This window comes from Ceratotherium simum, chromosome 35 (assembly GCF_057802395.1).
Source record: "Ceratotherium simum simum isolate JZ-2026a chromosome 35, ASM5780239v1, whole genome shotgun sequence".
NCBI lineage: Eukaryota > Metazoa > Chordata > Mammalia > Perissodactyla > Rhinocerotidae > Ceratotherium > Ceratotherium simum.
The window spans coordinates 28832539-28853703 of NC_141934.1; the positions used below are offsets into that span (position 1 = coordinate 28832539).

At 40.9% G+C, this 21165-nt stretch overlaps 1 protein-coding gene across 1 annotated transcript in view; it reads left to right on the top strand.

Moving 5' to 3' along the window:
• Positions 1-21165, top strand: part of GLT1D1 (glycosyltransferase 1 domain containing 1) — a 95887-nt gene that overhangs the window by 19027 nt on the left and 55695 nt on the right. The window contains exons 3-4 of the mRNA XM_087423463.1: positions 2726-2831; positions 6603-6654. Of these exons, the coding sequence (XP_087279589.1) occupies positions 2726-2831; positions 6603-6654 (158 nt within the window). The remainder of the gene's footprint in view (positions 1-2725; positions 2832-6602; positions 6655-21165) is intronic.

Consider the following 21165-nt stretch of genomic DNA (forward strand, 5'->3'; position numbering starts at 1 on the left):
TGTGATAAACAGACTTCTGCAGAAACCTTTGGAGCCCATTTCCTTTAGGATTTTCTAAAAGTGGCACTGTAGGATCAAAAGGTACATGCATTTTTAAGGCTTTTGGTACATACTGTCAAATAATAAGTTGCCACATTTATATGGCTGTGCGTATTAAATATATCTAAATAAAACCATAATGACATGGACCAATAGAAGTTTGCTTTTCTTTTTAAAATCAGTATTTACTGAGTTGAATACTGGACCAATTACCTTACGAACTTAGAAATAACACATTGTATTTGTTCCTCTCTCTTGAACATGTCTGTAAGATTTTTCACATGTCCAGCTATCAGTCTTTCAGGTTTATGGGAACAGAGCTTCAGAGCTATCCTTAGCTAAAATGTAGTAGGACCCTGCTCCTATGCCGCATGCTTCCTAGGCTCTCCTTCATACGCCCTAAATGGCATACAGAGAAAACTTGCCAGTTAATCTGACCTTGGCAGAAAACTGGAGGAGAAGTGTTTTGATGAAGCTCTTCCTCTGTTTCTTGTTGAGAATCTGCCTTAGGCTTGACCGTACCAAGGAAGCAGGCAGCGTCAAGCGGCTGATGAAGAAGTGAGGTTCAGGAAACTACAATATTTTTTCTAAGCGGACTACTAGGAGTGACAAATTTTCAGCATAAGCACTGAGTTATGAAATGAAACCAGTTACTTGGGTGGCTCTGAGTAAATGTACTTGGAAAATAGATTGTTCGCTTTTCAGGCTTGTTCATTTCAGCAAATACTGTTTGAAGAGTTAACTTTTAGCTGGTGTCATATTAGGAGCAAGGGGTACAAAACTTAATAAGATAGAGTTCCTATTCTTGAGGATCTCCTGGTCTACAAATATATCCTAATGCCTCCTGGTACATGGCACAGCAGTGAAGGGGGAGGATTTACTTCTGAGGGACTTGGAGGAGGCTTCAGGGAGGAGGGGATGCATGAGTAGGGTTTTGAAGGGTTGATAGGAATCTGCAAACATAGTTTATATACATCATGCCACAGCAGATGGGTTCTAGAAATTTTCATATAATGGGTGCATTGCTATTAAAACTAACATGCTACGTATTGAAAGCTTTGTTTTCTTAACAATAGTATGAACTTTGAAAAAAATGGAAAAGTAAATGAGATATCCCACATTCCATTCTTCTAAGTGCTAATTTAATTCAGCGAGTTTCTGGATTTATATAGTTAAAAACTTCCTCAGTATCACAGTGATGCTGGCTGTCACTTACGGAGTCCACTCTGCGCCAGGCATGTCATATATATCGTGTCATTTCATCTCACCAGTGAGTCAGCTAACTATTATGTCTCCATTTCACGAAGGAGATGGCTGAGCTTCAGAGAAGGGGAGGAACTTGTTCAAAGTCGCACATTGGCAAAGTGGAGGACCAGGATTCTAACCCAGGGCTGTCTGGTGTCACCATCTGTGTTTTTCCCACTAAATTTGATTTGATATATTTGAGTTATTGCTGACTGGCTTAATGAACTAGAAGGCTGTCGTCTTGAGTGTTCTCAGAACTTTGAAGCAGCTTCTTTCATACTCAATGTAAATCTCTCAGGGATCTACTTCTGTCTCTGGCAATTTCACTGAAGAAGACTTTTCCTGCTGTTTTCCTTAGCCTCCTACAGGAGCAGTTTTTATTAGGAGGAACTTTCCTTTGTGGCGTGGGGATGGTGTATGAGTGTCCTCTTGCTGCTGTAACAACTTACCACAAACCTAGTGGCTTAAAACACCCCACATTTATTATCCTGTAATTCTGGAAGTCAGAAAGCTGTCACTGGGCTAAAATCAGAATGTTGGCAGGGCTGTGTCTCTGTTGGGGGTTCTTGGGGTGAACCCGTTTCCTTACATGACAAAAGAGTTGCATGACTAAAAGAATTCTAAGGCCAATAAAAGGAAATATCAGTATCTTTTCCCTTAAATATTGAATCTCAGTGGAGATGGCTTGTTTGAGAAATCCCAGGATGAGCTCAAGTTACATCTGGTCCGTTTGGTGGTTTGCTGGCCATTGTCTCTTTTGAAATTTTTAATTGACCTTGGAAGTCCTTTTGGGGAGTCGCTTTTGATGAGCACATCGTTTCCCTTGATCCGTGCACAGTCGATGCCTCCCACGTCTCTCAGAATTAGTGTGCTCTGTGGCGAATCCTTTCACACTCTGCACACGCAGCATCTTGAATATTTTTGGTTCCACTCTAGTTGCGCCCTCCATGACTTAGCATTCCTGTTATAGTGCATGTTCCTTGAAGATAGAGCCATGGTGTCTGAGTCTCCTGCATCTGCCTCCTAGTTCCTCACTAGCGTGGAGCCTGTTACTATGATCAACAACAGGACCAAATTTGAAGTGCTCTTTTTATGTCATAAACCCCAATAGTTCCAGATTAGCCCATTTCCTAGGAATGATAAGCTTGGCCTTGATAGAGGGTGGCTAACAATATTTTTCATTTGTTAAAATTTAAAACAAATTGATTTAAAATAGTCCTGACAATGGTGGTTGGTGTCTCACCTGATTAACCCCCATGTCATGTTTATAATCATGATACCTATTCTACTCTTCAGGAGAGTTGGATAAAATTAAACTAACAACAAAACACAGTCCCTGTGTTCTGGGAACTTCGGTTTTTAATAACATCGCTTTGGGATGGGTAGGCAAGGGGTGTTTGCAAAGCTAAACTCTGCTTCGTTAACTTTTCTAATTTTGCAGGTCATGGAATTCCTTTTGGAATCATCTTTGGTGGAACTGATTTAAATGAAGATGTCAACCAGGGAGAAAAAAACAAAGTGATGGGAAAAGTCCTTGAAGAAGCCAGGTAATACTTGAGAGGATTTCACAGGAGTTAAACATTTAATTTAACCTTTTTGGGTGGAATTCATTGAAACAAAGTTGTAGGCAAGTTATTGCATTTCAGTAATGCTTCGACTACGGTTAATATTGGATGGACATTCTTAGAATGTTCTGCGTGGCAGAAGAGATAGAATTGTGGCTGTCTAAGAGATAATAATACAGATAAACTCGAGCTTTATTAACACCCAGATTAGGATCGACTTTGCATCAGGTTTGCTCAAGTAGAATGTTTTTGACATGGCTCATATCTATGCAGATTCCCAAGCTATATATAAACCATTGTGAGAAGGGCGACAAACTGGATTTCTCAGTGGGGTCACTATGGGCGTTTGGGGCAGGACAGTTATTCATTGTGGTGGGGGTGCTGTCCTGCACATCCCTGACCCCGGACACTACGTATCAACAGCCCCTGCCAGGTGCTGAAACAATCTAACAAACCTGCACACATTTCTAGCCTCTGGGGTGGGAATGGTTATTGCCCCCAGATGAGAATCAGTTCCAGAGCTGTACTTCCCAAACTTTTTCATGTTAAGTCATACTTAGAAAATGATGATATTTGTACAGCATTCTGGAGTGAACTGGAAGGCTTGATGGGAAAAAGAAAGTCACCCCATTTTCTCTGTATAACAAATACAATGATGATAATTAACATAGTAATGATAAAAGTATACAAATCCTCTATGTTCACATAAAAATTATGAAAAAAAAGAGCTAATGAAATCAAAAGAAAAAATAAATATACATGCATACCCAAAGCTAAGAACTCTTCTGTTGATCAGTACGCAGTGATTGGCAGGCCTTCTGGGTGATTCCACAGAAAGGCTGAGATGGGTGTATGGAGTCTTTCCTTCCAATCGCCCACTGCTGATGATGATGTGGAGAGAGTTTCACCTCCAATAGAATCACCCTGAACTCAGAGTTTACCCAGAGCCCAGCAAGTACTATTGACACATCCTTTCACCTTGTGTAAATCTTTGAATCATTATAAAAAACAAACAAAAATAAGTGGTCAATTTTAAGTGGACACAGTGCTTTATTAATTCTTTAAACAAAAAACAACACTTTATTGAGGTGTGATTGACATACAAAAAGCTGTACATATTTAATGTATACAACTTGATGAGTTTGGAGATAAGTATATGCCCATGAAACCATCACCACCTTCTTTGCCATAAACATACCCATCACCTCCAAAAGTTTCCTCCTACCCTCTTTATTGTTATTATTTAATTTTAATTTTTATGATAAGAACATTTAACATAATATCTAACTTCTTAGCAAATTGTTAAGTTTACATTACAGTATTGTGAACTAAGGCTCTATGCTGCACAGGAGATCTCTAGGACTTACTCGTCCTATATAACTGAAACTTTGTGCCCTTTGACTAATACCTCCCTGTTTCCCCCTCCCCTGAGCCCCTGGTGACCACCATTCTGCTCTCTGCTTCTATGAGCGTGACTGTTTTAGATTCTCATATCAGTGGAATCACATAGTGTTTATCTTTCTATGTTTGGCTTACTTCAGTAAGCATAATGACCCCTTGGTTCATCCATGTTGTCGCAAACGGCAGGATTTCCACCCTTTTTAAGGCTGAATAGTATTCCACTATGTACATACTACATTTTCTTTATCTATTTGTCTGTCCGTGAACATTTAGATTGTTTCCATGTCCCCAATAATTGGCCAACTGTCAATTTTCTGTGGCTCGCCTATAATACTTTCATGGCTGAGAAGCTATGGTCAGGGAATCCAGAAGTCTTCAAGTCTCTGTGACTAGACCATTCCTGGTCCATACCGAGGACAGTACTCCAGGTTCTATTGTGCAGCCTAAGACCCCTTCTCTTCCTTTTTTTTTTTTTTGATAAGGTAGGTGTCAGTCTTGCCCTTAAAACTAGGGTTATAGTGGGATGTCATTGTATTTAAAGACCCTACTTCTTCCTGAGGACTTCCTGGACCTAAATGTGGCAATACAACCTTTTAAAATGAGAGAGTACACTGTTGTGTGTTACAATAAACAGAGGAAGATTGGCAACAGATGTTAGCTCAGGGCCAATCTTCCTCACCAAAAAAAAAAAAAAAGAAAACAATTTGGGCTTACCTTGACAGGTGATCCATCATTATAGGTTTTCTTGAAGTTGTTCTCATATTCCAAAAATTTATCACCTTTAGATTCATGCAGTTTATGCTGCAGTGTCTTACAGAAGGAAAATAAGTTTGCTTGGTAGAAGCAGTATTGAGTGAATTCATCTTATAGTATTATCATTAGCATTCTTCACTACATTGTTATCAAAACATACATTGATTTTTATTTTGGGGGGATATTGATTGAGGTTAGTGGGCAGGAAAGTTGCGTGAATCATAGATTTCTTGTCCAACACAATATGGCACACTTTTCTATAAAAGAAAGTATTGAACTTGTCTAGCTTTATAATGAGTGTTTCAGTTTTAATCAAATATCTTTAAATGGGTATATTTTCCCCATAAGGTATATTTTTGAACTTTTTTAGTATTTAAAACTTTTTTCTTATATGGTATAGTATTTGAACTTATTTTAGCATCATCTTTTTGGCTTATAAGTATTATAAAAAGTATTTGGTAATTATGAATAAGCAAAATTAAATAAGGAATATTTAAAATTTGTGGAAATTATTTTGTGAAGGATTATCCAAGTGCATATTAGAAAAATTTAATATCGGCTAAACAAATGAACAAAAGAGAGTTTGTATGAAATGAATGGCCTCACAAATACTTTCACAATTAGGAAATATATAGCACATAATAGGTTAAACCATGTGAAATTGCTGTTTTGTAGGTCAAAATGATTGAATACAGGTAATTACGTATATTTTTTGAGCTATAGTGTTACTAAAGATTTTTTTTAAATTTTTATTTATTTATTTATTTTTTCCCCCAAAGCCCCAGCAGATAGTTATATGTCATAGTTGCACATCCTTCTAGTTGCTGTATGTGGGACGCGGCCTCAGCATGGCCAGAGAAGCGGTGCGTTGGTGTGCGCCCGGGATCCGAACCCCGGGCCGCTGGCAGCGGAGCACGCGCACTTAACCGCTAAGCCACGGGGCCGGCCCACTAAAGATGTTTTTGGCAAACAGACTCATATGTCAAAGTGAGGTTATTAATTTGGGTGCCCAGATCGTCACAGCTACGGCCATTGGAGATGCTTTGGGTTGACGTGTCCTTTCAACATGGCCTAGCCATTTTTTGAGCGTTCTCTCACTTTCTGGCGCCATAAGATGTTCCTGGTTCATCCCACGCGTCCCTGGCCCTACTTCTGGAAACAGCCGTTTCTAGTAAATGTAGACCTCAGTGTTCATTATCCGCGGACTTTCTGTAAGTCTTGAATACCTTAGCGTAGTCTTCCTTTGGTGAAGCCAGTGGACTGGATTGCCTGCCTTTGGATATTCAGGGTGGATTAACTGAGGTCCCTGCTTCTCTCCTGCATCTGGCTTTCTGCCCTTCTCTCTGCTTCTCCGACCTCGCATGGGAGGAACAGGAAAACAGGAAGTTTGAGCCCCATTTGTTTATTTCTCACATGCACAACTTTGATGTGAGTGGAGATTAAACCTAATGGCCAATGACCACAAGTAATAAAGATTGATGGCACTTTAAATTTAGCTTCTTACCTTGTCTTTCACAATTTGTTCCAAAGAGCTGTTTCATAGTTATGTTAATTGAATTCTGCCCTAATTGTTTTCATTATTTTTGCTCATTTTACTAGATTTGCTGTTGCTTTCACAAAGTCAATGGAGGAAATGGCACAAAGGCAGTGGGTATGTGTTTATTTCGTGTTATTATTTTGGTTGTGCTGGGGAAGTCGCAGAATTGGAGAGCTGAAAGGCCGTTTTATTAGAACTGACAGTGTTCCCATCGACGCTGCCTATTGTAGCCACTGTAGTGTATTATGGTTCCCATGTATTGATGTTTTTTATTTGTACGTATACTCTTAAAACTTCACTGATTTTTTTTTTGATATTGTTATTGAATAGCACAAATAGCCCAATAGCCAAATGTTTTAATGTTTCGTCTGTTTCCTTTTTATGTGCTCAGATTGGGTGATTTACAGGCTGCACTGTAAATGTTGCAGCAACCTCATGTACACTGAGCATAACAATCTCTTAGGTGGCAGGCGTAGTTTCCTAGGTTGGACTATTTATTTGAAGAGCTTTAAAGAGTAGAGGACTTTGTAGCTCTACAGATTAATTCACTTATTGACTTTTTTATTCATTATGACTTAAGGGGCAGGTGAAATGAGCTGGGGGGAGACTGGGTTCTGAGTGGGGGGTTATATGAAGGCATGGTGGAGTTGGTGCCTACAAAACTAAAGAAAAAGCCAACCCCAAGGTCACGTTCCTCTGGTGTACCGTAAGCCCAAGGCTGCTCTCTCTGGTGGTGAGCCTGTCACCAGCATCGCTGGTCTCCATGCTTTGCCGGCTCATCCGCTGTGCACAGCACTTCCGCCCTATCATTTGTAGGCATTATTCCTGTTGGTGATATTTTACAGGCTATGCACGTCCTTTATAGAATTTCAATTTGTAAAATTTAGCATCTGGAAGCTGCTGCATTGGGACACGGGCACAACGCAGCCATCTGTGGGACTGGTGGTCCCTCGCCAAAGCTCAGAATACCACGTGTGTGTGAACATGAAGATTCACTCCTTCTAGAGTGCGCCTTCTTAAAACAGTCATCCAAACCAGTGGTTCTCAAAGTGGGGTCCCTGGAACCCCCAGGGAGGGGCTCCCTGGGGCTCTTTCAGGGCCTCCACAAAGTCCAACCTGTTTTCAGAATAATGCTAAGACGTTTTTTGCCTTTTTCACCATTTGAAAAGCAATGATGAGTGAAACGGCCGACACCTTAATGCTAATGGAGGCAGTGGCACCAATCTGCACTAGTGGTCGCTGGTTATTCACTGCCACCCATTTGTAGTTAAAAAAAATCACTTAAGAATCTTTTTGATGAAGCAATAAAAATTGTTAATTTTATTAAATATTAACCTTAGAATACGTGTGTTTTGAATGTTCTGTGTGACGAAACAGGAAGCATGCATTAGCTCTTCTGCTGCATTCTGAACGAAGTATAATGGTGATTTTCAGAAAAGGCCTTTGTGTGGTTGTTTGAGTTGCAACCTGAACTAGCCACTTTTAACGTGATTTTTATCTGAAAGAATGGCAGACACACTATGGTCATTCAGACTTGGGCATTTCACAGTCATTTTCTTAAAAATGAATGAATCAAACTAGTCACTTCAAGAAAAACAACTGGCAGTATTTATTGCCAATGATAACATTTGAATTGTTGAGCACAAATTAGAATTTTGAAAAGCCACCATGAGGTCGACAGCTTTCCTGTAAATCAGGACCTTCCTGATGAGATCAGTGATCACATTAACAAACTTGATTCTTTTTTTTTGGATGTTGTATAATGAAATGTTTCAACAGTTGGAAGATCTAGATCACTCAGTGAACCAATATTTTTCAAATGACTAATATGTGGCATTAGAGAATCATGCATAGGGAAAAGATCCATTCAACGTGCCACAGAGACCAATGGGCTTTATTGTAACAAAGTGTGGTGCAATATCAGGTTCCATAGTGCAGCTAACCTTTAAGAAATTATCATTTGTTGAGTTTTGGTGTAGTATCCAAGAATAATGCCTATAAAGACCTGAAAAGGTTATTAGAATACTACTCCCCTTTCCAACTCCCTATCAGCAAGAGGCAGGATTTTCTTTATATATCTCCGCCAAAACAGCATATTGAAATGGATTGAATGGAGCAGCAAGTATGAGAGTCCAGCTGTCTTCTGTTCAGACAGACATGAAAGTGAGCTTTCACCTGTTGAAGCCTGTTCTTTCTCGATGAACTTATTGCCCTTTCCCCAACCTTCTCCATCTTAAACGTCACCTTTGTCCGTAAATCCCATGACCCTCCAACATTGATATAGATGTGTTCACTTACTGTATCAGTTATTTGTTGCCACATAATGAATCACACCAAATGTAGTGCCTTAAAACACACGTTTATTATCCTTTGTATTGTCTGGGCATTTCTGGCCTGGTCAGCTCAGCTAGGCTGGGTGGTCCAAGATGGCCTTGCTAGTGCCTGGAGCCTCAGCTGGGATGGCTGGGACAGCTGAGGCCTCTCTCCATGTGATCCGTCCTCCTTTCTGAGGCTCAGTGGCAGGAGAGAGCAGGTGCCAGTGCACCATCACTCCTCAAGCTTCTGCTGTGTGATGTTTGCTAGTGTCCTGTTGGCCAAAGCAAGTCGGGGAGTGGAGATAGAGTCTCTACCTCATTATGGAGGCTCTTTAAGATGGCCTTGCAAGGGCGCGGATGTAGGGAGAGGAGGCATTTATGTCTATTTTAATAACTTGCCACACTTAGTGCTTATCCCTGATGATTATAACACCTCCATCCTTAACTTTTCTCCCCATGTAGTTATGAGCTCCTTGAGAACAGGGACCAGGTGTGGTTCTCTAGTGGATCCCCGGAGGGTAACATACTCCTTTGTGTTCAATAATGCTAGTTGAATTGAATTGGGCGGGAACTTTAGATCCTTCTTTAGAACTTTCTATTACAGAAATTTCCAAGCATCTACACAAGGAGCTAGCATAGTAGTGTGAACCCCTATGTACCCACCACCTGGCTTACACTTCTTCAATTCTTATTTAATCTACTCTCATTCTCCCCCATTCCTATATACACACACATGCTTTTTGTTTTTCTGGAATATTTTAAAAAATCACAACCATCATGCCATTTTACCCGCAAATATAGGCTATTTTACCTGTAAATCCACCTTGATAAAGACTTTTTTTTTTTATATAAGCACCATGTTGTGGATCATTTTTGTGTGGGAAGGCCACAGCATATAAGGAAGAAATAAAGAAGGACTCAAGAATATTAACATGATTTAAAATTTTTTTCAATAAATTTTGGGAGAACTTGAGTAAAGGCATTTGGGTGGGGAAATGGAGAGGACAGAATCTTTGCGTTCCAGACTCAATGACTTAGATGTAAATATTGGACTCAGGGTAGATATTGAGAATGTAGCTCATGAGACAATGTGGGGTTGTCCTCGGAAGAGGGCACAGTTGTAGATATAGATCCGGACATCATTGGCGTCATGGTGATTGTTGAAGCCTGAAAATGATTGTTCTTAGATGAGTTTAACTTTTAGATATAATTGAGAAAACTGTACCAAATGCACAGATGAATTACATTTTGGGCAGGCTTCGCAGCAGTAGTAATAATATCTTAGCAGTGTGCTGAAGGAAGGAGCATCTTACATCTCGGGATTCAGTTGGCCATTTGCCGTCACGCCGGTGCTCAGCCACGCCAGATCTCCTCCCATCCTGGGTTAGCAGTCTTTGTTTTCAGAAAGGCACTCCAAATATAATAACAAGGCATTTGACACAACAACTGAGAAGGCAGCAAAAATTGTTTGGTCTCAGATGATGATGTAAGAGGCACTTTAATAAAAGCTAATAAAAGAAGGGATGAATTTGTTTAGAGACTTTCAAGTGGTGGAGGTTAGTTATTAAATTCCAATGTGAACCTGTTTCTTTTTTTTTTTTAATTTTTATTTATTTATTTATTTTTCCCCCAAAGCACCAGTAGAAAGTTGTATGTCATAGCTGCACATCTTTCTAGTTGCTGTATGTGGGACGCGGCCTCAGCATGGCCGGAGAAGCGGTGCGTCGGTGCGTGCCTGGGATCCGCACCAGGGCCGCCAGCAGCGCAGTGCGCGCACTTAACCGCTAAGCCACGGGGCCGGCCCTGAACCTGTTTCTTAATACTGCTTTTTGTACATTTTTTAGTGGATGATTTTTCAATAAAATTCAGCTCAATACCTTTATTTGATTCGTTTTTACAAATGAAAACGATGTATAAGTAATATAAAGGTTCATTATTCAGCCATATTTATATAATCATTTTGGATGGATTTTTGTGGAGAGATTGTTTATTTATGTATTCGGAACAGTGATACAGTTTTAGAGTAACTAAGTCTTGCTCTTCATTATCGAGTTGCCAGCCTTGGTCTTTATTCTTGTATTCTTTATTTTAGGAGCAGGCTTGGCTCAGGTTGTAGTCTAGTTAATTCTACCTAATTATTATCAAATCAGAATCAAACTTCAGTAATCCCAGATTAGGAAGATTTATGGGGGGCCGGCCCCGTGGCGTAGCAGTTAAGTGCGCGCGCTCCGCTGCTGGCGACCCGGGTTCGGATCCCAGGCGCGCACCGACGCGCCGCTTGTCAGGCCATGCTGTGATGGCGTCCCATACAAAGTGGAGGAAAATAGGCACAGATGTTAGCCCAGAGTCAATCTTCCTCAGCAAGAAGAGGAGGATTGGCATGAATGTTAGCTCAGGGCTGATCTTCCTCACAAAAAAAAAAAAAAGAGAGAGAGAAAAACTTACGGCATTTGCTCCTTATTGCTTTTGTGATTTCAAAAGAGGGGATATTTATTATGTAGAATTTTTATAGGTAAATGTAGTTTTGAGCATAAAATCTGGTCTGAAGCTTGTGTTTTCTCAATCTTCATTTAAATGAGAACACCTGTAAACACAGGCACATTCTCAATACCAGTGCTGTTCATAGAAATTTAATGCAACCTGCAAAGGTGAGCCATATATATAATTTGAAATTTTCTGGTAGCCACATTTTAAACAGTAAGTGGAAACAAGTAAAATTAGTTTTAATAAAATATTTTATTTAACCCACTGCCTGGAGTTAGCAAAAGTGCAAAGTTGGAGGGTACTGTCCCCAAGACTGCCCTCCCTTCTGACACCAACTGCAAGTTCAAGGGTTCCCAAAACTAGCCTCAAGTTTGATGATTTGCTTGAAGGACCCACAGAACTCCCTGAGAGTAATTATACTCATGGTTATGGTTTATTGCTGGGAAAGGATACAGACCAAGATCAGCCCAAGGAAGAGATTTCTAGGGCTGAGCTTCCATTGCCTTCTCCCCCATGGAGCCAAGACGTTTTACACTCTGGTTGTTGATCTGTGACAATATGCATGGAGTGCTGCCAACCAGGGAAGCCCACCTGAGTTTGGTGTCCAAAGTTTTTATTGGGGCTTCTTTATGTGGGCTTGATTGATTGGTTGATTCATTGACCATGAGGTTGAACTCAATCTCCAAGTCAACTGATAGCACTGGACCCAAAGTTTCCACCTTAAATCACCTGGTTGGTCTTTCTGGCATGGCTGGCCCCCACCTAAGACTATTGGTTGTGGCTGGCCCTGCCCTAAACAAATACACACCTCTCAGGTATCACATAGATTATTTCCTAGAAGCCGTAGATAAAGGCCAGACCCCTCCTTGGCCAAGGCCGACTTCTTAACTGCACACCCACTATATTCCCAAAATCTTATTATTTCAACATGTAATCAATATAAAAATTACTAAAATCAGTATTTCACATTTTTTCTACTAAGTCTTCAAAATCCAGTGTACATTTTACACTTAGGGCACGTCTCAGTTCAGACCAGCTCCGTTTCCAGTGCTCAGTAGCCTCCTGTGGCTGGTGGCTGCTGCATTGGACCGCACACACATCCAAGTGGGGAATGAGCTGTTTCAAGACTGCTAAAATGTACTCTCTTACAGTATCTGGCAGTGGGAGACATGTTAACAGAACGAGCCAAGGAGCGTTTATTGTGTACACCATGGGTTAACTGTAGCCTTCTGAGAAAGCTCAGGCGCTCCTTTAGAGACATTATTTTGGAGGCTGCGTTTATGATCGCCCATCTATCTCTGGCTGACTCTACACAAATTAGTTTGATTGGATTTCAACAAAGATGGTTTCATTTTATCTCTTTTAATTTGAAGTGCCCTTGTTTGGGCTCAAGTCGGTATTTTTTTAGTGTTGTTTATATGAGCCTTAATTTGGCATTGTACCCTCTTTGTAAAGTGCACCGTCCCCGTGGGCTCGTCACCAGGTCTGCGTGTTCCATTGTTAATATTTATTGTGCAAGTTCACCATTGGTCGTGTTTTGGGATAACATTACTCTGTTGGTTTGTGATATTATAACCTTGATTTGGCATTTTTAGGAATTTGATTCACTATACATGTCTAACTGTGATATATGCATTGTGGAAATGCGAAAGTCATCTACACAGAATTTTGATTTCTTACTACAGTATGTAATACACATTCAGAATGCAAATCTGGGCACTTCCAGTCCAAGTTTAGAATGCTTTCTCTAAATTCACCAGAAAATATAAATATTTCACCAAAAATGTTAAAAGAAAATTAGGTCTGTATTTTAATTGAAGGCTTTTCTCTCTGCAGAAGCAATGATTATGGTTTAAAATGTCTCCATTGGGTTCAAAACCCCACAGGCCTATGAACAATTTAACTGCACTGTTCACATGCTTTTTCTAACACGTACTCTGAAAAGAGGATTTTATCAAAATTCAAATATTTATTTCTGAGCTATTTTTTAAAAATCTTGAGTTTGAGTCAATATTGCTTGACATGGTTATCAGATTCAAGAAAGCAGGATGGGGGCCGTCCTGGTGGCGCAGCAGTTAAGTTCACATGTTCTGCCCCGGCAGCCCGGGGTTCGCTGGTTCGGATCCTGGGCGCGGACCTACTCACTGCTCATCAAGCCATGCTGAGGTGGCATCCCACGTAGAAGAACTATACGGACCTACAACTAAGTTATACAACTATGTACTGGGGGCTTTGGGGAGAAAAAAAAAAAAGAAAGCAGGATGATAACCCACATGGTGCATCGGTGTCCCCCGCTGAGGTTAGCCTGAGCTGAGCTTCTGGTGGTGTTACTTTTTAGTGATTTTTTAAAATTTGGGAACTTTGAGTCACTGCCTTCTGGGGCCTAATTTATCTATCTTGCCCTGGCACTTGTTAAAAAAAAAATAACTTTCTTGAAGGTGTTGTGTTAGGCAATACGTAAAGTATAATTTTACTTTCGGTGTGTACAGATCCCCATCAAAATTCTGTTGGAAATTACAGTACAGAAAGCAACACAGATTTCGTTGGCTGTCACACGCACAGTTCGTGGCACAGGTGAGCTCCAGAAGCCAGTCTAGGTGTTGGTGCCGGCCTGACCTGATCGAGCTGCCTGTCCACTAATTGCTGACGTAGATAGTAAACGCATGTTGTCTTTTGACCCGCTCGTTCCTTCTCCTTCTTCCCGCATGGCCCATTGCTTTGTTTCTGGTATCTCCGAACATCACGTTGGCAGCAGCAGGAGCGCCACACACCACATCTTTTATTATAGTTGCCACCATAACGGAGACTTAAAAACACTCATCTCGTCGGTTTCGTCTTCACACTCCCTCGTTTGTATGCTGGGCCTCCGGGCAGATGCCCTGAAAGAGAAACTCCGGGCATTGATCGTATCCTAGGAAGCTAATCATTTTTAATAACTTCTATTAAGATTGGCTTTCCTCAGAGATGTCTTGATGGAACTACAAGTGTTCCTTGCATTTTTTCCTCCCCATATGAGATCCCTGGGAATTGAAAAGTTTTAAAGCAACTCAAAAGGATGGAAAACTCATCAATTCCAGAGCACAGATCCTGAGTTTACCTGTTACATGACCTGGGGCTCACACATTTGGAATGATCACAACTGTTGCTTCTAATTCCTTCCTCAAATCGTAAGGTAGAGAATGGCAGGGGAAGCTTTTGAATAAAATCAGCAATAATTCCGAGTTATTTGCTCCATAGATTTTTTCTTTTTTTTTTGTGAGGAAGATCAGCCCTGAGCTAACATCCGTGCTAACCCTCCTCTTCTTGCTGAGGAAGACCGGCTCTGAGCTAACATCTATTGCCAATCCTCCTCCTTTTGTCCCCCCAAAGCCCCAGTAGATAGTTGTATGTCATAGTTGCGCATCCTTCTAGTTGCTGTATGTGGGACGCGGCCTCAGCATGGCCGGAGAAGCGGTGCGTCAGTGCACACCCGGGATCCGAACCCGGGCCGCCAGTAGCGCAGCGCGCGCACTTAACCGCTAAGCCACGGGGCCGGCCCTGCTCCATAGATTTAACTGTTAAAAATCTTCCCGGGAATTTTCCCATTGGCATTCCTATTTCTTGGGTTCTGGGCTAGATTTGACATTACACCCTCATCGCTTGATTTTGCCCAGGATCGTGGATGGTTTCAGTGACATCTTTATGGCCTGTTCCATGTTGGATCCCATAGAACTGGATCCCATTCCAAATTTTCTCCTCATTTCATTCATGGGTATTTTCTTTTTTTGAAAAATCTTGGTCGGTTTACTTGCAGGACTTCAGTGACAAGGCTCTGCCCCCTCCTGCTTTTTTGGAACATTATTTTTTTTCCTTGCTTAAAAATAGATTTTTAAGGGAAAAGAGTAGAGGGAGAAAAGAAGAGACCAGTTTTCCCCTGAAAAACACCCAGCGTCTGTATGTTTTGTGAGGTAGGTATTTTTTGCGAATCTTACACTCATGGGCCATGATTTCTTTTAAGCAATTTGTAACTATTTTAAAAGAACTTTTAACGAAGCCCTCAGAAGCTGTATTGTAATTTCAAAATAAAAATTAATGTTTTTGCCACCTGGAGAGCATGAAATTATGCATATACCTCAAAAATGATATGTATTGGAGTTTCCACTTGCAGAAAGTTTAATTTCAGAGGGGTGGGAGTCAAGATGGCGGCGTAGGCAGACTCCGAACTCACCTCCTCCCGTGGACACAGCCAATTTACAACTACTCGTGGAAAAATTACCCCTGAGACAGAACTGAAAACTGGATAAGAGGAACTCCTGCAACAACGGACAATCCTAACTGAGGTGGAGGAGGCAGGGACTCCCTTCTGGAGAGGAAAAACGCCGCCTGCACAAGCCGCCAGCTTCACGGCCGCCAGGAGCAGCGCACAGGTACCAGCCTCCCTGGAGGCGCGGGCCCCTGAGCCGGTGAGCGCCCCCGCTGTGGGCATTTTGTGGACCCAGCACAATCGAGACCAGCGGCATAATATCTGACCTTGCCTGCTACTAAAGCATTGGGTAGCACCCCCAGAAAACCCGGTTCACAAAGAAACTAAAACTGGCTCTTAAAGGGCCCACGCACAAACTCACCCGTTCCAGAAAGCATCCTAAAATCACCAGAAAGAAAGGTGCACAGTGCTTCGGTGACAAGAGACTCACCTAATAGGCCCTGAGTGCATCTCGGTGAGGGGTGAGACCTCTCCAGGGACTGGGACATTGGCGGCGGCCATTGTTGTGGCCTGGTGTGAGCGTGCTGACACAGACGCCATTGGAGTTCTCCCTGAGGCCTGCTAGCCCAGGGTCTGCTCCACCCGCTAGAGCACTGATTTAATCCAGCTCAGCCAGGGCAGGCAGCCCACCCTAGAGACTGGCCCCACCCAACAACAAGCCCTCAGGCAACGTGTGGGCCTGCATAGATTGGTGACTGGATTCTCTGCAGCCTGGCAACTGAGCTGACTTGAGCGGGGCAGGGTGTGCACAAGGAGCGGGTGGAGAGTGTGGGGTGGTGGCGGAGTGTGTGGGGCTCCCGCCGTGGAGAGACTGGGTCCGCTTGGGGAGGTCGGGGCGCTCACACGGGGCAGGATTGTGTTGACTGTGTGTGTGGACCTGTGGGCAACAGGGCTTGTCAGCTGCAGAAGACTTGTGCTTCTCAAAGACCCACATAGGAGGTTTGCCCCACCTTCCAAAGCCTGAAACAATTGGGTGCTCCTCTGCCTAAGGGCAGCCCCACCCAGCTGCAATCCTCAGAGAGCTGACAAGAGACCTAATAGGCTAGAGGTTTACAGCAATTCTAAGGCCCTGAGCCTAACAACCTGCCACGCTGGGGGGCTACTCACTTAAAAGAAATACTGCAACACAGATGTGGTATTAGAACTTGCAGCCAACTGTGCTGGGGCTCCCCACACCTGATAAAGAGACTGAAGGGCCCACAACAACTACAAGCAGCTGAGCATTACAACAGCTGGCCAGGAGCATAACTCAGCCTCCCTGGGCGCCTATAGGGAGAGCTAACAGGCCACAATAGAAGGACACACGTAGTCCACATAGGGGTCAGCCCTGGAACATTGAGAACTGAGGGAAGCACACTGGAAGCCTCCTAAGCCATCACTTACATAAGGTCACCTATCCAAGAGCAGGAGACGTAGCTGACCTACCTAATACATAGACACAAGCACAGGGAAAGAGGCAAAATGAGGAGGCAAAAGAATACATTCCAAGTAAGGGAACAGGACAAAACCCCAGAAAAGGAACTAAGTGAAACAGAAATGAGCAACCTACCTGACAGAGAGTTCAAACTAAGAGTGTTAAGGATGCTCACTGATCTGGGGAGAAGAATAGATGAACTCAGTGAGAATGTCAACAAAGAAATGGAAGATATGAAAAAGAACCAATCAGAAATGAAGAATACAATACTGGAAATGAAAAATTCATTAGAGGGACTCAAAAGCAGAGTAGAGGATACAGAAGAACGGATCTGTGAGCTGGAAGAAAGACTAGAAGAAATTACCCAAGGTGAACAGGTAAAAGAGAAAAGAATTAAAAAGAGTGAGGACAGTCTAAGGGACCTCTGGGACAACATCAAGCGCACTAACATCCGTGTTATAGGTGTCCCGGAAGGAGAAGAGCGAGACAAGGGGGCAGAGAATCTATTTCAAGAAATAATAGATGAAAACTTCTCTAACCTAAGGAAGGAAACAGACATCCAGGTACAGGAGGCACAGAGAGCCCCAAACAAGATAAACCCAAAGAGGCCCACACCAAGACACATCATAATCAAAATGTCCAGAATTAAAGATAAAGAGAGAATCCTAAAAGCCGCAAGAGAATGTCAAGTTACATACAAAGGAAACCCCATAAGGCTATCAGCTGACTTCTCAGCAGAAACCTTACAGGCTAGAAGAGAATGGCACGATATATTTAAAGTGCTAAAAGGAAAAAACTTACAGCCAAGAATACTCTACCCAGCAAGGTTATCGTTCAAAATGGAAGGAGAGATCAAAATTTTCCCAGATAAGCAAAAATTAAAGGAGTTTGTCACCAAGAAACCAGTGTTACAAGAAATGTTAAAGGGACTGATTTAAGGGGAAAAGAGAAGACCACAAATAGGAAAAATTATCTATTTCCACGATTAGAACGTAATGGATACAAATGCACAAAAAAGAAGTTGGATATGATATCAAAAACATAAAAGGAGGGAGGAGGGTAGTTAAAGAGTACAGCTTTCAGACAGAGGTCAAACTAAAGTGACCATCAATTCTGTATAGAAGAAGTAAGGAACAGAGAAGGACTACTAAAACACTGAGGGAAAAAAAAAAAAAAAGTTAAAAAATGGCAGTAAGTACATACTTATCAATAGCTACTTTAAACGTCAATGGACTAAATGCTCCAATTAAAAGGCATAGGGTGGCTGACTGGATAAAAAAACAAGACCCATATATATGCTGCATACAAGAGACACACTTCAGACCTAAAGACACTCACAAACTGAAAGTGAAGGGATGGAAAAAGATACTCCACTAAATGGCAATGAAAAGAAAGCTGGGGTAGCAGTACTCATATCAGACAAAATAGACTTTAAAACAAAAACTGTAAAAAGAGACAAAGAAGGGCATTACATAATGATCAAGGGAACAATCCAACAAGAGGATATAACACTTGTAAATATCTACGCACCCAATGTAGGTGCACCTAAATATATAAAGCAATTATTAACAGACATCAAAACAGAAATAGACAGTAACACAATAATAGTAGGGGACTTTAACACTCCACTTACACCAACGGATAGATCATCCAAACAGAAGATCAATAAGGAAACATTGGCCTTAAACGACACACTAGAACAGATGGACCTAGTAGATATATACAGAGCATTCCATCCAAAAACCGAAGAATACACGTTCTTTTCAAATGCACATGGAACATTCTCCAGGATTGATCACATATTAGGCCACAAAACAAGTCTCCATAAATTTAAGAAGATTGAAATAATACCAAGCATCTTTTCTGACCACAACGGTATGAAACTAGAAATCAACTATAGGAAGAAAATCAGAAAAGCCACAAATACATGGAGATTAAACAAAATGCTACTGAACAACGATTGGGTTAACGAAGAAATCAAAGAAGAAATCAAAAAATACCTGGAGACAAATGAAAATGAAAATACGACATGCCAGAATTTATGGGATACAGCAAAAGCGGTTCTAAGAGGGAAGTTTATAGCAATACAGGCCTATCTCAACAAACAAGAAAAATCTCAAATAAACAATCTAACAATGCACCTAAAGGAACTGGAAAAAGAAGAACAAACAAAGCCCAAAATCAGTAGAAGAAGGGAAATAATAAAAATCAGAGCAGAAATAAATGAAATAGAGACCAAAAAAACAATAGAAAAAATTAATAAAACCAAGAGCTGGTTCTTTGAAAAGATCAACAAAATAGACAAACCTTTAGCTAGACTCACCAAGAAAAAAGAGAGAAGGCACAAATAAGTAAAATCAGAAATGAAAGAGGAGAGGTTACAACAGACACCTCAGAAATACAAAAGATTATAAGAGAATACTATGAAAAACTATATGCCAACCAATTCGACAATCTGGAAGAAATGGATAAATTCTTAGACTCATACAACCTTCCAAAACTGGATCAAGAAGAAGTAGAGAATTTGAATAGACCAATCACCAGTAAGGAGATCGAAACAGTAATCAAAAACCTCCCCAAAAATAAAAGTCCAGGACCAGACGGCTTCCCTGGTGAATTCTACCAAACATTCAAAGAAGACTTAATACCTATCCTTCTCAAACTCTTCCAAAAATTGAGGAGGGGGAAGCTCCTAACTCATTCTACGAAGCTGACATTACCCTGATACCAAAACCAGACAAGGACAACACAAAAAAGAAAATTACAGGCCAATATCACTGATGAACATCGATGCAAAAATCCTCAACAAAATACTAGCAAATCGCATACAACAATACGTTAAAAGATTATACACCATGATCAAGTGGGATTTATTCCAGGTATGCAGGGATGGTTTAACATTCGCAAATCAATCAACGTAATACACCACATTAATAAAATGAAGAATAAAAATCACATGATCATCTCAATAGATGCAGAGAAAGCATTTGACAAGATCCAGCATCCATTTATGATAAAAACTCTGAATAAAATGGGTATAGAAGGAAAGTACCTCAACATAATAAAGACCATATATGAGAAACCCACAGCTAATATCATCCTCAATGGTGAAAAACTGAAAGCTATCCCTCTAAGAACAGGAACCAGACAAGGATGCCCACTGTCACCACTCCTATTTAACATAGTATTGGAAGTCCTAGCCAGAGCAATCAGGCAAGAGAAAGAAATAAAAGGGATCCAAATTGGAAAGGAAGAAGTGAAACTGTCACTATTTGCAGATGACATGATTTTATATATAGAAAACCCTAAAGAATCCACCAGAAAACTTTTAGAAGTAATAAACGAATATGGTAAAGTTGCAGGATACAAAATCAACATACAAAAATCAGTTGCATTTCTGTACACTAACAACGAAGTAGCAGAAAGAGAAATTAAGAATACCATCCCATTTACAATTGCAACAAAAAGAATAAAATACCTAGGAATAAACTTAACCAAAGAGGTGAAAGATCTGTACACCGAAAACTATAAAACATTTCTGAAAGAAATTGAAGAAGACACAAAGAAATGGAAAGATATTCCGTGCTCTTGGATTGGAAGAATTAACATAGTTAAGATGTCCATACTTCCTAAAGCCATCTATAGATTCAATGCAATCCCTATCAAAGTTCCAACAACATTTTTCACAGAAATAGAACAAAGAATCCTAAACTTTATATGGAACAACAAAAGCTCCTGAATAGCTAAAGGAATGCTGAGAAAAAAGAACAAAGCTGGAGGTATCACACTCCCTGATTTCAAAATATACTACAAAGCTATAGTAACCAAAACAGCATGGTACTGGCACAAAAACAGACCCACAGATCAATGGAATAGAATCGAAAGCCCAGAAATAAACCCACACATCTATGGACAGCTAATCTTTGACAAAGGAGCCAAGAACATACAATGGGGAAAAGAAAGTCTCTTCAACAAATGGTGTTGGGAAAACTGGATAGCCATATGCAAAAAAATGAAAGTAGACCCTTACCTTACACCATACACAAAAATTAACTCCAAATGGATTAAAGACTTGAATGTAAGACCTGAAACTTTGAAACTTCTAGAAGAAAACATAGGCAGTACGCTCTTCCACATCAGTCTTAGCAACATCTTTTCAAACACCACAT